The 17,373-nt window shown below is 30.2% G+C and overlaps 1 protein-coding gene across 1 annotated transcript; it reads left to right on the top strand.

Moving 5' to 3' along the window:
- The first annotated feature begins 12,566 nt into the window (after positions 1-12,566).
- On the top strand, positions 12,567-15,105 carry LOC123917898 (expansin-A15-like). The gene is made up of 3 exons (XM_045969810.1): positions 12,567-12,801; positions 13,096-13,408; positions 14,390-15,105. Exons 1-3 carry the CDS (start codon positions 12,672-12,674, stop codon positions 14,691-14,693), a joined length of 747 nt encoding a protein of 248 aa, XP_045825766.1. The 5' UTR covers positions 12,567-12,671; the 3' UTR covers positions 14,694-15,105.
- The last annotated feature ends 2,268 nt before the right edge of the window (positions 15,106-17,373 follow it).

Here is a 17,373-nt window from a genome sequence, read left to right as displayed (position 1 = left end):
TATTATTATAAGGTTGTTAATTAGTTTATGAAAAATAGCTTATAAAAATACAGTTTTCGCGTTAGTGAGAATTTATAAATTAACATAAAAAATTATTTGTATAAATTATTTTACATAAATTTAAAAATAACTATTTCAAATGAACTCAAAATTATAAGTTAGTTTATTTGTGTTACCAAACAAACACTAATATTGCCTTGATGATGACTTGAATTGAGCCTAGTTACTTTTCAAGATGGGTGAATGTGGGGGACTAGTTAAAATATCAACACTAAAAATTACTAATTGATGATGGGTGAATGTGGGGAGTAGCATATAAAAAAATTTCTCAAAAAGTTTGTGCAGACAAGTGCCCACATTACCCCCTTCCTGCCTCCGTCCCTGCCTACAATACTCACAATATTGTAGGTAAAAAAAAAAAGATTTATTGAAAATAATAAAAATTAGATACTTTTTTTAACGTCAATGGATCCCTGAGAAAAAGGTCGGGATTTGCAGAAATGTGGATGGGATAGATGAAGAATACTTTTGAAAGCGGATAATAAAAACCGAATAAAAATTATTTTAAATGATAAAAATTGTGTGATAAAATACTCTCCATTTATTCTTCATCCTATTGATATCGCTATTCGAACATGAGTTTGTTTGTATGAGTAATTAACTAAGCCGGATGCCACAAAGTTTAAGAATCTGAATACGTGTAAATTAACTGGAAAGCACTTGCCACACAGCTTTTAGGCGTTGGAATTGAGAATCTCAATTTCCATCATATAGGAAAAAACAAGTGATATGATGCTGCTGCCACGTGCACTTTTAATAGACACACCACAATTGACTTCATTTCTATATATGTTAACAACAATAACCCAACACGTTTATTCTTAGTGTCTCACTGTTGTGTTTCTCTATTGAACTTACACAATATTTTCCCTATTCTTTCCACCGATTATACAGTAGTTCTTTAGAATTTTCTTGTTCTTGTTCACTTTATCTTTCAACAATTATAATTGCTCGTGTTTGTACTTTGTATCTTTGGCGATCAAAATTGTTGTTCCTTAAAAAATGGCGAGGGAAAAGTATCAATGAAAGTGACACTAATTATTGTTTTGCAAATTGTCTTACATTACAAAGTTGACTCTTATCATGAGTTAAAACATCATATATACACTTCATTTTGAAAAATATATACAGTATATTTTAAAATAAGTAGCTCCAGGGCTGTCACTGCACCCTGATTGGCCAATGCTGTCATCTGCACCCTGGGCACGACCTCTGTGCCTCACAAGATATGTGCCATGTATCGCTTGGCTGTTGGCTTGTTAGATTTCTAATATGATTTTTGAATGGTGAAGCAGTAGGCTCCAAAACCCCAGATTAAACGGACAAAGATATTGGAACCTAAAGATAAGGAAGAGGAACCAGAGAAAGATGAGGATGAAAACATCTTATGCAATGTATGTAGTATGCATTATGGCCAGGACAATTTTTGAATTTTCTGCGATTTTTGTGATTGTGATACCACTTCTCATAGAAATCACATAAAATCCAGAAATTATCATGTCTGTAATGCTTACTAGCATAAGATGTTTTCATCCTCCTCCTCCTCCTCCTCCTCCTCCTCCTCCTGTTCTCCTCTTCCTTATGAAGAGGTTCTAATGTCTTTGTCGGCTTAGCCCGAGATTATGAATCCTGCTGCTTCACCAGTCAAAAATCAATTAACCGGGTGATAAAAGAGAACCACAAATATCATAATATTACTTATAATTAGAATTGAATATTTATATCCCCTCTTCACAAATTTGGAGTACAATTACAAAATTACTTTCCTTTTAAACGATGGATTCGAAAATTAAAACAAAAAAGTGAGAAAACATTTATGCCACTATCACACCCAGAATGGTACTACTACTAGTAAATATGAAATTCACACAATCCACACCAGACATAAAAAAACTGCAACAAAACCAGGAACACATAATACATAGATAGATCCCTACTCATTTGTCTGCCAATTATTAGGATCAAATTTCAAGGATATAACTCATCAAAGTGAAGCATAAACTTTTAAAATTATAAAATTTCGACGATGAAAAATTCAACAAAGAACATAGGAGAATAAAGAAGAAATAAAAATTACCTCCACAATTTTTAGTAGCACCAAATCTTCAGGCTTATCGGTTCATGTGGGTGAAATCTAACATCGATGATCAACATGAGATCAATGGAACACAACATCATATCATTCATTGAATTTGGTAGCACTTTTTGACATGGAAAAACGTTGGTACACCGTTGCGTCGATCGTGAGAGAGTTTTTTAAGAATTTGCTTTTGCTTCCACTATACACACTTTTGTAGACATACTACTTGGCTTCTTCTTTTTTTTTTTGTAGACATACTACAACGGATTATACACACTTTTGTAGAAATAATGTTTTTAATGGAGCCTTTCCGGATGCTTCCAAACTTATAGATGATATTAAAACTTTTTCTTGATTTTGGTTTAGGGATCGTTTTGGCCGTAAGTCATCTCTCTCTTTTTTCTGAATGGTGTATAGAACCTATTGTGTGTCTTCAAAGTATACTATAATTTACTTTATATTGTAAGGGATTGAGTACCACTTTGTCCTCTTTTTCTTTTATAATATATTGTTTGCTTATAAAAAAAAAATCTTAGTTACTGTATTTAAATATGGTTAACATTATTAATTCTTATGATTCCTATGATTGGTAAATTTTGTGTGTGACCTCTTTCTTAAATTAAATACTACTTCCCCGTCTCAAATTATAAGGGAAAAAATTCAATCTTTTTGTCCCAAATTATAAAGAAAAAATTATTTTCAAGAATATTTTTTTCTTCTTAATCTTATAAAATTAAATACAAATTGCATTTAATTTTCTCTCTCTCCATTTTCTCAATAAACAACAACCAATAAAAATTGTTTTTATACATCTTTTACCATGCAACTTATTTAAAGAAAAACTCACAAAAACATATTTCAAATTATCATATTTTACTTTTTTTTTTTTAATAAGTGTGATTTGTGTTTTTTCTCTTATAATTTGGGACCAATGAAGTATGCTAAAAGGACAAACACAATACAATAATGTATTTAAGAGTCATTTAATAGTGATTCTTATTTTAGGAATAGTTTTTTACAATTTTTTTTTGGTACATATTTTTTACAACTCTACGAGAGCTAAAAACTATTTAATTGATAATATAGTATAAGGAGGTAATGATATTTATAATTTTTTTTATGCTCAATGATATTTATAAATCATAAAGTTATGATAAAGCTATTTGTTTTTTTTTTTATCAGATAAAGCTATTTGTTAAGGGAGAAAATATGTGTAAAATTGTCATGTTTGTTCTTATGATCATCTTTCTTTTCATATTTTTGGTTTCAATAGATGCTGGTAAGCTATTTTTTATCTTTTTAAAATTTTCTTCTTTAATATTTTTTTTTTTTGATAAAAAACTTTCTTCTTTACTTATTATATACAATATATTGTTCCATTTTAGTTATATTATTCTCTTTTTTCATCATATAGGGAGTTTTAAATGTACCAATGATCATGATTGTCGAAGATTGTATTGTCCCAAACCTCTTGCAAAGAGGTGTATCAATTCCTTATGTAAATGCAGTAAATTAGTGTTGGAATATTGGATTATGTACCAACACGATTCAACATTTAATGGCAGACCCAAGAGAGTACGCAAATGTCATATATGGTAGATATTTCATGAGTTGTCATTTAGATATTGAGTTGGTATCCAATAATTTAAAGTTTATTTTTTTTATTTTTTAAATTTCAAGAATGTTATAGTTTGTTCTTGTACTATAAGATGATTGTAATGAAATAAGGAAAAAAAATAGTATCATTTAGATTGTCTTCTCTTTTAATTTCAGAGATATCTCCATCGCCTTCAATTAAAACATATCAAGTTTTCTTTCCAACCTTACCTCCTTCTAGCACATGTGTACGTCATTGTCATTGGATCATGCTCTTGTACTATCCATTACTTGTGTGATATGACTGTTAGAAAACATTCTTCAATGTACGATCGTTGTTTTGATCATCAGATGTTCATATTCTTTGATTCGTTCAGAGGGTGCGGGAAACAAAGTCTTAACAGATATCCAAAAGATTGCTGACTTTGCTTCCTGATCTTCTATGTTGTCCAGAGAATGAGATGATCATCTAGGATCCAGATAATTTGTTGAGTAGTTCGAGATAGATATATTCTTCATTTGTAGTGTTCAATAGTTTTTCTAGATGATGGACAAGACGTTGACTACTTATATTCTTCTTTGATACAGATGATGATGATCCAAATCATCTTTGTCCTATTCTTTTTATGAAGTCTAGGCATGATATGTCCAGAGGATGAACATAGTGTTGACCTTAACTTCTTTTCTTCTATTGTGTTTTGTCCAGAGAATTTAAACTAAATCCTTTTGTGTAGAGGATAATGAGGGATCTTAATTTTATTTATATTTAAGCTTGTTTCTCATTCCTTCACACTTGAACCAACATTTAGAAAAACTATTCCCTTTGTTATGTTAAATGCTTGTTATCATCGAAATACTTAATGAGTGATATATAGCTTCAACACATTTTGTTCCAACAAAATATAGACAGATTCAACCAACAAGAGTAATAAGTGTTTGTTCATACATCATGTTACACTTTTTTTGTTGGTATTAATTCTCAGGTAATTTTTAGGAAAAGAGAGTCCCGATAATAGACACACCACAATTGAATTCATTTCTATATATGTCAATAACAATAACCCAACAAGTTTATTCGTAGTGTCTCACTGTTGTGTTTCTCTATCGAGCTTACACAATTTTTTCCCTATTAGCTACATCATGTCATTGTATAGAGTCTTTCCACCGATTAAGTACTTACAAGCTATAGATGCTCATTTATTTTCGAATTGTTTTGTTCTTGTTCACTTTATCTTTCAACAATTAATTACTCATATTTTTTTTTTTGAAAATGTTAACATGTGCATCAATGACACATGTTAAGAATACAAATGTAGTAATATTCTCTTGTAACTTGTGCATTATATTTTTTGAACATTAAATTTTTTTATGTTATTAAATGCAAATTTCTATTTTTAGATACCTTAACATGTGCCCTTGATGCACATGTTAACATGACCTTTTTTTATATTTTATTTTATCTAGTAGCTATTAGTTAGAGATTACACCCTTAACATAAATATGTGGGGAGTTCGAGGTTCAACCTACGACCTCTACATATAGAATGTATTGTCTCCATCAACTAAAATTAACTTACTAAGACTACTCGTATTTGTATCTTTGGCGATCAATATTGTTTTTTCCTTAAAAAGGGCGAAGGAAAATTATTAATGAAAGTGACATTAATTATGATTTTTTTTTTCTTTCACCACTAGTTTAATCTGGTTCGAGAGTCAGTTCTGTCATTAAGTGGTTTCAGCCCCTTCCGATCACAGTTGCGGAAGATCGAATCGTGGTCCTCCCTATTCAAGAGGTGTGGGAGTCATGGTGTTAGAAAGGTCAAGAAATTCAATGTAGCGTTACTGGTTAAGTGGTGTTGGTAGTTAAAAACCGAGAGGGGTGGTTTATGGCGACAAGTGCTAACTCATAAATATGAGGAGGTTAGAGGGGAGATTGATTTAGGAGGGAAGAAGGCCTCGACATGGTGGAAAGATATTGACAGTATCTCAAAAGGGTTGTTTAACGAGATAGATAATTGGTTTGAGAAGCGCTTGTTTAGAAAATTGGGTAGTAGGGAAGATTCCTTGTTTTGGGATGATCCTTTGTTGGGTGAAGGTTTTGTTCTTAGGGAGCGTTTTACCTGTCTTGCTGGGCTATCTTAAGAGCCTAGGATTTCAGTGGGGGCTTTGTACTGTAGGGGGTGGGGTGTTGGAGGGGCGGGTTGGAGCTAGAGACGTCAGTTGTTTGCTTGGGAGGAGGAATTGTTAGAAGAGTGTCGTGCTTTGTTTCATAACATTTTTTTTTGCAGAATAATGCTTCTGGCAGGTGGTTAATTATGGAGAACTGCAAACTCTGAGTCTTTTTCGATCAAGGAAGCTTATTTATCTCTGAGGAGTGGATGAGGCGCTATCGAGGAGGGACATGCTGATTTTATTTGGATCAAAAGTGTCCCTTTGAAGGTTACAGTCTTTGCTTGGCGTTTTTTGGCGGATCGACTAGCAATGAATGCTAATTTAATAAGAGAGGAATTATGAATGTTGACTCTCAATTTTGTAGTTTTGATTGTGGATGTGTTGAGTCTTAATCACATCTATTTTTTGTTTGTGAGAGCTCTCATAGGGTGTGGTGTGGTGTGCGGAACTGGTTGGGTATTCAAGGTGCTCTTCCCAACAATGCTCTTTCTCATGCTCGTATTTTCAGTGGTCTTCAGTTGCGTTTTTTGAAGATCAAAGATAGCTTTAAAGTCATTTGGTATAGTGACAATTTGGATGTTTGGAAAGCTAAAAATGATCGAGTTTTTAATCAGAAGGTTTTTTATGCGGATTTTGTGATTCATAATATTAAATTACAAGTGTGGTGTTGGTTTAAAACACGCTTCAAGAATTTTGATTTGTTCTTTTTACATGTGGGATACTAATCCCTTAATTTGTTTAGGGGCAACATATATGACGTGCTTCTCTTAAGGCACAATCTTTTTTTTTTCTTGGTGTTCTCTTTGTAATTTGACTTTTGTCTAACATCTTCATTGTGCACACCTTGTGCTAATGGGGAGTGTCTTTTTATTGTGCAATAATAATTAATGAAGACTAAAAAGTATGTCTATATAACTTGTTCTCATTTATTTTTGGATAAATACATCTAAATTATCAAAAAGTAGCATACACTTTTTTTTTGAATGACAAATATATTATATATAAAATAGAAACGAAAAAAGTACAAAAGAAATTAAGTTAAAAAAAATAAAAAAGATACCAGAAGTATACTCCACCGGTACTTAACAATCTCTAAAGTAAAAATCTGAAAAACAAAAAGATAAATAAGAATACAAAGAACACATGTACATGGAGGCACCACGAGAGATGAATACCCCATTAAAAGAGAGACAAGGATCAACCGCGAATAGGATAAAGCAATAAGAGTGCCTCTAATCCTCATGATCCATCGAGACCCAACATGACACTACAACAAACTCTATCAGTTTCAACACACTCCACTCATAAAAGAAACAGAGAGAGTCAAAGTTTTTATCTCTATATAAACCACTTTCAATATAAAAGTTTCACTCTATTTACCGGACACTCGACAGAACCCTTCTAAAAAGAAGACCAAAATTATAAACTTATCCGGTACTAAATATAACTGCAATTCAATTAACCACGATGTGTTCAATTACTTAAGGTATAAGGAATCTCTTCGATATTTTTCACACCCATGTCATCTTTTTGTTCATTTTTAATTTATTGATGATGCATCTTTTCATATTCTTCTTTTTATGAGTCATCTTTTTGTTCTTTACACATATGAAAATTAGCTTGCAGTATACTGAAGATAAAAGTATATATTTTGTTCCATACCGATGAATTGAACAAGACGTAACAAACAAACAAGTGCCAAAGTATAGCAGTACTGCTGATCTCATCAGAAAGTACTATTATAAGAACACTTTGGGAAAAAAATTTGGTCCTTTTTATAAGAAACTTTGATCAATTTTCAAATGTTCTAAATGTTCAATTTCACTTATGCCCTTATTTATTATGAGAGATAATTTAAAAATAAGTAAGTTAGTTGAATAAAAAGTAATTAAATAAGGGTAAACATGGAATAAATTTAAATTTATAAGAGTATTAAATGAAAATAACTATGTTAAATGTGTTTCCTTAGTCTGTGTGATTTTTTCAAAGTGTTCCTTATAAAAAGGAACGGGGGGAGTAATATTTAAACAAATTAAAGTTTAATTTCTTGTAGTTCAATTGCGGCTATTTTTTTTTTTTTTTACTTAGTTATAGTTTTTATATATCCTTTATGTTTTTATTTATTCATTAAATTTATCTCTTCTTCATTTCAAAATCATTTTCGGTCCTTCATATTTTCATACTTTAAAATGATGTATTTTATAATGTGATATACGTGAATTGATGATATTAAATGATCAAAAGTCATAAATTTTTTAAAAAACTTGTCAAAAATTTCAATTTCAAGTTCAAAAATTATTTTATTTTTGTAATTTAATTGTTTTACAATGATAATTTTGTCATTAAATATGATATAATAAAATGATATTGATATGTTTGCTATTATGTGTTTATCAAACACATGATATGAAATTAATTAACTTTTATCTTATCATTATTATAATTTATATTATATCAGGTCTTTAGCATCCTGTGCACCAAATAAGTCTTATATTTTTATGTATAATATATTCATTTTAGTCTTTTAAACATATTTGAAAAAAAATCATTAATTCAAAAATTATGAAAATGAAAAATATTTAAACATGTATTGTTTCAACATATACTAAAACTATGATAATTTTTATGCACTAAAATGTGATTATAAGAAGTAGAACATATTTAACCTTATAATTATTAGGAAAATATTAAACGGTGTTCCTGAGACATTAGTTGAGTATATAAATAAATAATTTTTGTTTTAAATTTTTTTTTTGAAGAAGTTAAATTAGTCAACCCAAATTGACACAAGAGAGAATCAAACCTGAAACCTTAAGAAGAAGCACACTCCCATACCAGGTCTCAAACCAATATCACCAGACCAATCCAAGTGGGTTATTTGGTTTTAAAAACTTGTGTATTCAATATCTTAAAAATGTAAAAAATTCTCTTATCAACATTAATTTTATCAATTATTTTATTTTTTAATATATTTAATAAGTGCACTGTTTAGCACAACCCCTTATTAATTATTATTATGTTGCCAACCGATGAACCTACCAAGTTTTTTGAGCAAGTTACAACTTACAACATGGACTAATTGAATTGTGAAGACTGAAGAGGTTGTTGTTGTTTTATTTGTGCAATAAATACTGGAAAATTCAAACTTTGCTAACACAATAGTATATGTGAAAGTAAAAATACAAAACCGATTAGTTATCTTTGAACTTTGAATATGCTTTTGGGCGGTGCAATATGTTTGGTGAAAGTTTTCAATTAGCACTTGTTTATATTTATTTGACTTAAATGCAGTTTTACTCTCTATATTGAATAAAGCGGAATTTTACCTTCCTATTTTAAAATCCAGAATTTTGCCCCACTATTTTATATATTTTTATATTTTGCCCCCCTCCTCAAATTTTGTACAAAATCTGCTTATGAGCCTCAACTTCAAAGCTTCTTACAGAATTCAATTTTGTTCAATAATTCACCAAACTAGTACCAAAATGATGTAATCGAGTTAACTTTCCACAGAATCAAACCCACTAAATTTGGAGTTACAAAGAGAGATTAATTACCATTTTAGTGAAGGTTTGTCCAAATTAATTATCGTATGGACCTAGTATTGGTATTTTCGTCATGTCTCTCACCATGTAGCTCCGTTTTGAATAGTATTTATTTGTCCAAAAAGTTAATGAAATTATCCTTGTTGGAATTTCAATTTCATCGAATTTTGAGTTACGAAATTCCGGATTTTAAAATAGGGGTAAAATTCCAATTTATTAAAAATAGGGGATAAAACTGCATTTTTTTTTGGGTAGAGGGGTAAAACTGCATTTAAGCCTATGGTAAAACTGCATTTATGTTGGTTCTAGTCGAACTAAATAAGATTACAATGTCTTGAGTTCGAGTCTTGTGAATAGAAAAAATGTCATCGGAAGAAAACACTTCATAAAAAATAGTTAACTACTCGATTTTATGGTAAAGATTAATCGGTGATAATTCAAGCTAATAATTAACATGGTTGCCACAATTGCATTTTTTTCCACAACCAATAAATATCTGATTCACTGGACCATCTAATTTGGTTTGGGGATCAGTTATAACATTAATTGGTTACAACTCTCTTCCGATCGTTGTTGCAGGTGATCTTTTTCTACTAAGTTCAGCGTCAATCACCACTAGACCGATTAACAATTAGTTCAAGAGCATTTTTTTTTTCATTCATAAAATTAGACATCAGACATTTAACTACTCCATCTATCCCAAAATATAAGGAAAAATTGGTCAAACAAAATTGATATATTGTCCAAATTTTTAATTAAATACATTAAATTTTATTGACCAATTTTCTCTTATATTTTGGGATTGAGGGAGTAGTGTTTAAGGAATTATTAAGTCCTTTTTTCCAATTTCTGTTGGTGTGTTTCAAAAAGTTATTTTAGTTTGCATGGCTAATAAAACATGGGTCATGTACTCCCTCCGTGATATTATATAAGCAAAAAACTTTTTTTTAGGTTTATTGCTTTATTAATGTATTTAGTCTGTCACGGAGGGAGTACCTAAATAGGGATGATAACGGGCGCCCATGAGCGCGAGTTTGACACTTACCAAACCCACACCCGAAATCATCACCCAAACTCAAACCCAAAGGTTGTTCGGGTGGCAAAACAACACTCACGCTCACACCCATTGAGTTTGAGTTTTTTCCACCCAAACTCAAACCTGCAACACATTTGAAAATAATTTGCAAATGTAAGAAATTAAATTCCAACATAGACTTTGAATTAAGTTACAATTAAAATTAAGGTCTTCCAAGGAAATTCAAACATAGACTTTTAAGAAATTACAATATAGACTTTCAAGAAATTAAATTACAACTAAAATTAAGGTCTTCCAAGGAAATTGAGGGAGACTATGAAGATAATTAGGTAGTTATAAAATATTTCGGGTGGGTGTATGAATTTCGGGTTTGGGTTTGACTGATATCAATCCCACATCCATATTATCGGGTGTAACCTGAACCCAAACTCAAACTCAGTCAAATCGGGTTTCACCCCTTGACTTGGATTTAGGTTCGAATGAGTATCTCGGATTTGGATTTTTTGTCATTCATATACCTAAATATAAAAATTTAACGGTGATACAAAATATTAAATGTTTAAATAGTTAATTACATAATTTTCGAGAGGATATCTGCTTCATAAAATATTTTGCTTTGAATATGAAAAAGTTATGGCCGTTTTTTCGGTTCTAGTAATTTAATCTCAAAAAGTTGGTTAATAAGAATATTATTATTAAACTAGTAAAGGTTAGAATATCTAATTTAATATTTGCCAGAAACTTTGACATGCATGTACGGACGTTCTTTCTTAGTCCTCAAGAGTTAATATACAATGCTTTTGAAAAAAATTGTGTATGTTCACACACACTGGTAAATAAATTGACCAAATTCAGTTATTGATGACAAAACACTGAAACTGAGAATTATGTGAAAAACAGAACTAATTGATGCTCTTAATTTACTACAAATTTAAAGGGAAACTATTTATTGTTAAAAAAAAAAAAACTGTTCTCGACTCGTTGAGACTTACATGTGCAAGATGGACGGTTAATTTCCATTTCCTATAAAAAATAGAGGTTACAACTTACAAGTATTAAAGTTTAAGTGCATAAATATTAAAATGATGTCACTAATTCTAAAAAAACACACATTTATATATTTATTTATATTAAAACTATAATAATGGACATTTCCATATATTTTGAGAAATGGAGAAGATCTCAACTCTCAAATATTACACCGATTTAATTTAATTTCTTTTCAGTATAAGAAGTTCAATTTTAAATTTTAATCACATATGTGTCAAACTTTTAGCAAACTTTAGAATAGAAAATAAAATAAATATTCATAAGTGAGAACTCAAAACATACGATATCAATATTGTTATATTAAACTCGCAGTGATATTTTTTAGTGTGTAATATAGAGAAAAATGATTAAACAAAAAAAAAACGTAACTAAGTTTTAATGAGAGATCATTTTTACTTGTTTAGACATGGTGTAACGTTGTTTTCATGTCCTTTTTCGATTGTTGTATCTATAAATTCTTATAATTTTTTCTTGCACACCTTATATCAACGGAATTAATTATAAGTTGATTAATATATTTCATTTTTGCTTCTTAAAAAAATGAGAGAGCACTTTTATCGTATAATTTATCCCTCCTCTTCCTAAGAAGATGCACCCATTTGTCTTCAAACCCAAAATAAAATAAAATAATCAAAAGCACATGGTTTACGAATTAGTATCTTGTACTTTGCATGATAAAACACGAAATTGATGTACTTGGCGGTATTAGGTCCCCACAATTCACAAATGTGTCCATTCTATAACGTTGGACGTTTGGTTAATTAAACAAGAATACTCTTTGCTCCCTTTGAAGTTTGGATACACTACTATAATTGCATGACACACTTATAAATCTCTGCCGTTCAATTTTAATTCAACGATCGAAATTGTTTAAAGTTAAGTTATTGACTATATAATCCAAACCGTTGATTTCAAATCAACAAACAAAATCGTCTATCGTATATAATTAACTACGTCAACATCTTACCGCACACGATCCAAGTCCCTATCCCAACATTCATCTATTTATACCTCCCACATGCTCTTCTTTTTCCTCACAACTCATATTTTCTTTGCCTCTCTCATTTGAGGCATTATTAATTCAATTAACACTAGGATTTTTTCTCCATACTCATCACTTTCTCAAGAAAAAAATGGCTCTTTTGGGTCTTCTCTTGGTTGGATTAGTTCTCTCTCTAGGATCTACTGTCTATGCATCAAATGATGGTTGGATTGATGCTCATGCTACCTTCTATGGAGGGGGTGATGCCTCTGGCACAATGGGTTAGTAATTAGCACTTTTTTTGTGAAAATTATCTTGGGGTGATATATTTTGAGTCACTAATTAGACCCAAAATGAAAATTAAAACACTCAAATTTTATAAATTAACTATGTTTAACGGGTATTCTGAAGACACTGTTTAGCATGACGCTTTAAATTTTATAGAAATAAAAATATATTTATTTATACACTTTTAATGTGTACAAGATTAATGGATTTAAAGTATAATGTATAACCTTAAAATATTTTATGTTTTATAATTTTTTAATGTGATTTTTGTGCTTTAATTATTGTAGGTGGAGCATGTGGATATGGGAACTTGTATAGCCAAGGGTATGGGACTAACACAGCTGCTTTAAGCACTGCTTTGTTCAATAGTGGATTAAGTTGTGGAGCATGTTTTGAGATTAAGTGTGTTAATGATCAAAGATGGTGTCTTCCAAACTCAATTGTTGTCACCGCAACAAATTTTTGTCCACCAAACAACGCACTTCCAAATAATGCAGGTGGGTGGTGTAACCCTCCGCTTCACCATTTTGATCTCTCTCAACCTATCTTTCAACAAATTGCTCAATACAAAGCTGGAATTGTTCCAGTTGCATACAAAAGGTACTTAAATTTTTCCTTATTTTTTTCAAGATTTTATACTTTTATAATTTTCTACATTTTTTTCTATGAGTAAAAATTATTTATTGATTCAAGAAGGATATACACAATTATGTGTTCGACAGTTAGACTGGAAAATACAGGAGTATATGTGTAATTATAAAATATAAAAACAATATATAAAATTAAAAGGATTTTTCACACCGCTAGACCTAGTGGACTATCAAATTTCTTTTATATATCCCATAAAAAAACAAAAAAAATACTTGAATATATTAAGATTAAGACTAGATGTATTTCTTTATTTTATAAGAAGACAAGATATATATATATATATATATATATATATATATATAGGGGAGGGATCAAATTACACCGGTGTAACATTTGAGTAATGTTACACCGCTCAATAACGCTTTAACGAATACAAATTTTACAAGATCCACCGTTGGATGAAAAACTTATATCGTATAGATCATCCATGTTGAATTGTATAAAAATCTAAAATCGTTTGATGTGTTTTTGAGATAGATCAAGATTAACGGTATTCAATAAAAATGCATAAACCATTAATCTTGATCTATCTCAAAAACACATCAAACGATTTTAGATTTTTATACAATTCAACATGGATGATCTATACGATATAAGTTTTTCATCCAACGGTGGATCTTGTAAAATTTGTATTCGTTAAAGCGTTATTGAGCGGTGTAACATTACTCAAATGTTACACCGGTGTAATTTGATCCCTCCCCATATATATATATATATATATATATATATATATATATATATATATATATATATATATATATATATATTTTGGTAGAAAGAAGACAAGATATATTTAACATGTTCTTATTCTAGGAATATATTCCCTTGCCACGGTGACGGCACTTCTTTATCTAATTGTTACCTTATTTTGCCACTTTATTTGATTCTCTCTTTTTGTTTTCTCTTTTTAATTGTTGATAACACGTATAGGGTCCCTTGCCAAAAGAAAGGAGGCATAAGATTCACAATCAATGGTCATTCATACTTTAACCTAGTACTAATTACCAACGTTGGAGGTGCTGGTGATGTTACTGCTGTTTCAATCAAAGGTTCAAAAACTAATTGGCAACCAATGTCCAGGAATTGGGGTCAAAATTGGCAAAGCAACTCTCACCTTGACGGACAAAGTCTCTCCTTCAAGGTCACTTCTAGCGATGGTCGGACTGTGGTCGCTAATAATGTTGCACCCGCTGGATGGTCCTTTGGTCAGACCTTCACCGGTATTCAGTTCTAATTGGATCTGGTACATTAGTGCTGATACAATTAGTTAGAATATTATAAAACCATTAATATTTTTGTTATTGGGTATGTTGGCTAGTTAAAATTAAGGAATTATTCTATATTTGTTATACTTAGTAGTAGTATGATACAATATATAATATAATAGAAAAATATCAAAAATAATTTTGATATATAGGAATGAGTTTTAGAGGCAAATGAAAAGGGCTTATTTTAAAATGGTCCTGTCATTTGGGTTATGGTATGAGGCAATATATGTTATGCTCTCAATTAGAAGGCAGAGGTGGATGTTTGTTTACAATTTACCACCCGCCAGAGTCTTTTATTTTATTGTATGGTTTGTATTATGTATCAACCCCATATTAAAAATAAAGAGATTAAAATAAATTGCTTAATTTTATTTTTAACCTCTTATATTTTGATTGATTGTATGATTTTGATTTCTTATATTCTAATTCATTTCATTAGAGATCAAAGGATCAATATAATAAATATAATAGAGTATGTCAAAAACGGAAACACATAGGGTAGAAAAGAAATATCGGGGGCGGGAAGAGAAAATTTCGACAACAAGAGGTGGTAATTTTTGCAAGTTCCAAGATATAGCCCTAATATGGATAGATAGGGCCAAACAAGCCCCCGAATTTTACGAAAACTTCTCAACCCACCACAACATTTCTTGTTCACCCCCCAAAAAATTTAAAAAACGTTTTCCGAATTTTTTAAAGTGTAAATTTTACACTAAAAAATACTTCGGAACGTATTTTCTGATTTTTTTTTTGCGCGCTAGGGGGGTGAACGAGAAGTGTTATGGTGGGTTGAGAAGTTATCGGAATTTACTGGCCTCCACTCAAAGAAGACACAAAGCCCAATAACGTATGGATAGCCAGTGAGCCTTAATATTTTTATTTTTTATTTTCTTTTACTTTTTCAAATTTAAATCATCCATTGTCTATGAAAACAAAAAAAATAAATATAAATTATCTATTAAAAATAAAAAATGAATACATTTTTCATTAACCAGTTCTTTTACATTTTTATTGGTTTTTGTTTCTCCTAAAGCAAAAGATTTGTTAAATTGTTATATAATTAATAATCCAATCAAACAATTTTTCATAAACCAAAAGGGCATAAATTATATAACATATATTAAGTGTTAACCACTTTATCTATGCACAAAGGAAGCTCACAATTTAACATGTATATGAAATTAAAAATTAAAATAAGACGACAATTTTTAATTGCGGTGTTTTTCCTTTATTGTATTACATCATATCTTCACATTTTTCAAAACTCAAAACACCTTAATATCCTTAGTAAGATAATTTTAAGCTAAGTTCACTTAGTCATATAATCGCTAAGTTCGTTGATTACATTAATAGAGATCGACTATTGATTTTGCACGGATAACATATGGAATAAAGACATTCTTGATGGTCTCCTATACGCACTATTTATGATTTCTACGGATACAATTTACCCATTACCTTAGCTTGAGCGGTGAAACTCACTATTGAGTCAAAAATCTTTTTGATGCGTGTTTTAATGATAACAAATTTTATGAAATAAATAGTACTAAGTATTATGAATAGTGATATAGTAACATTTGCACTTAAGTTTACGTTGAAAAAACATAATAACAAGAGTGAAAAGGACATAAGCGACCCATAAGTGCAAAGTATCTAGAAATCAGAATAATACTTCAAAATGATACATCAGAATAATACTTTAGAATGTTACACCCCATACCCTTCATAATGAAAGATGAGTATGACTCTCACATAGTTATCAGACTATTCTCAATTATGGTGTTCAAAATGGTCTCAAGAGCAAATATGAGATCAATATTCAAGACCAAAACTTTGTTGAATCAAATTTCAAGTAGCAACAAACTAGAACAAGTTCAAAATACTCATTCAAGACAAGATTTATCAATTTCAGAATGATAATGAAGGTCTTAATAATGAATTTCAAAATGAACATGAGAATGAACTTCAGAATGATCAAGGTTCCAACATGAAAACAGGGCCGTCTTCGAGTATTTAGAGGTCCCGGACAAATAATAAAAATGGACCCTTAATAGAAACATAATTAAATTTTTTTAAAAAAATATTATATTTAAATCGTAAACAATTTCTTTTTTTTTTTTTTTTTTTTTTTTTTGCGTTGACACAATTCAATAGTTTTTTTTTCTTTGTTTTGACGTATACACAATTCAATAGTTGTTTAAAATTTAAATGGTCATTTTTTGTCAAAAAAAAAAATTTAAATGGTAATTTATTGAAACAATATTTAATATTGTTGGTTCAATTCCCTCTTTTTTTATCACTTAAAATGAAATAAAAGGAATGTACCAAAAAAAAATGAAATAAAAGGAAAAAAATGTCTTTGGCTCAACATGAACTATAAATAATAGATCACTTAAAATAAAACTAAAAAACTATTACATGTGAAATTCGAACTCAACACCCACAACACTGAGATTCCCACACGTGCACGGACCACTAGACCACTCTTCATTTCATGAAAAAATTTCTCTGAGAAAATACTTAAAGTAATATTTTAAATGATAGGCTTGAAAAAAATTTTGAGGCTCCAATATTTTGGAGGCCCTGGGCTGGGGGCCTGGTTGCCCTGGCCCAAAACCGAGCCTGCGTGAAAAAGATAAGAATCAT

The sequence above is a fragment of the Trifolium pratense genome, linkage group LG3, assembly GCF_020283565.1.
Source record: "Trifolium pratense cultivar HEN17-A07 linkage group LG3, ARS_RC_1.1, whole genome shotgun sequence".
NCBI lineage: Eukaryota > Viridiplantae > Streptophyta > Magnoliopsida > Fabales > Fabaceae > Trifolium > Trifolium pratense.
The sequence above is the reverse complement of the archived record's forward strand: the minus strand, read 5'-3'. Positions and strand labels throughout refer to the sequence as shown.

Bases quoted from the DNA above. Each gene is read 5' to 3' on its own strand.
- LOC123917898 (XM_045969810.1), top strand. From the start codon at position 12,672: ATGGCTCTTTTGGGTCTTCTCTTGGTTGGATTAGTTCTCTCTCTAGGA. The intron at 12,802-13,095 runs GTTAGTAATTAG...TAATTATTGTAG, and splicing joins TGATGCCTCTGGCACAATGG to GTGGAGCATGTGGATATGGG. The intron at 13,409-14,389 runs GTACTTAAATTT...TAACACGTATAG, and splicing joins GTTCCAGTTGCATACAAAAG to GGTCCCTTGCCAAAAGAAAG.